General features: G+C 29.0%; 1 protein-coding gene across 1 annotated transcript in view; it reads right to left on the bottom strand.

Moving 5' to 3' along the window:
* The window catches only part of LOC119594442 (failed axon connections homolog), a gene marked incomplete at its 3' end in the record, with an annotated part of 6282 nt that extends 6180 nt beyond the window's left edge, over positions 1–102 (bottom strand). Inside the window, 1 exon segment of the mRNA XM_037943502.1 lies at positions 21–102. Within this exon segment, the coding sequence (XP_037799430.1) occupies positions 21–65 (45 nt within the window).
* Positions 103–511: the final 409 nt, after the last annotated feature.

Genomic DNA, 511 nt, shown 5'->3' with positions numbered 1-511 from the left:
AAGGAATTGGCCAATCTCACCTGGTATGGAATTTCAGCCATTCTCAGGTAAGTCTCCAGCTTCATGACAAAAGGCGAGAGGTTCGGGCAGAAGCGTCTCGGGGAAATGGGAAAACTAAAGTCTTGCCCAACCCTGTTCCCCTTCTTCCCTTGTTTTTTTTGTTTTGATCAATAACATCATAAAATATTAAAATGTATTATATAAAATTTTAAATATAATTTTATATTAATATTATTAAAAATAATATATATTATATATTAAAATTTTTTGTCAAATTTTACACATTTTTTCTAGATTCATAAAGACCTTGTATATATCATAAGAAAAACTGACACATATTTTAGGGTTTTTTCTTTTTTTAAAAGTTCACAGTAAATATCCACATAAATTTTAAAATGTCAGACTTGAATAATACATATTCTTTCATGGTTTTCCATTTTTGTGATGGCTCTCAAAACCAAGGGACAGGTAGAATACCTTTCACAAAGTATGATAGATGAAGAAAATTGTT

This window comes from Penaeus monodon, chromosome 33, assembly GCF_015228065.2.
Source record: "Penaeus monodon isolate SGIC_2016 chromosome 33, NSTDA_Pmon_1, whole genome shotgun sequence".
Classification (NCBI taxonomy): domain Eukaryota; kingdom Metazoa; phylum Arthropoda; class Malacostraca; order Decapoda; family Penaeidae; genus Penaeus; species Penaeus monodon.
This window is presented reverse-complemented; position numbering and strand designations above follow the sequence as displayed.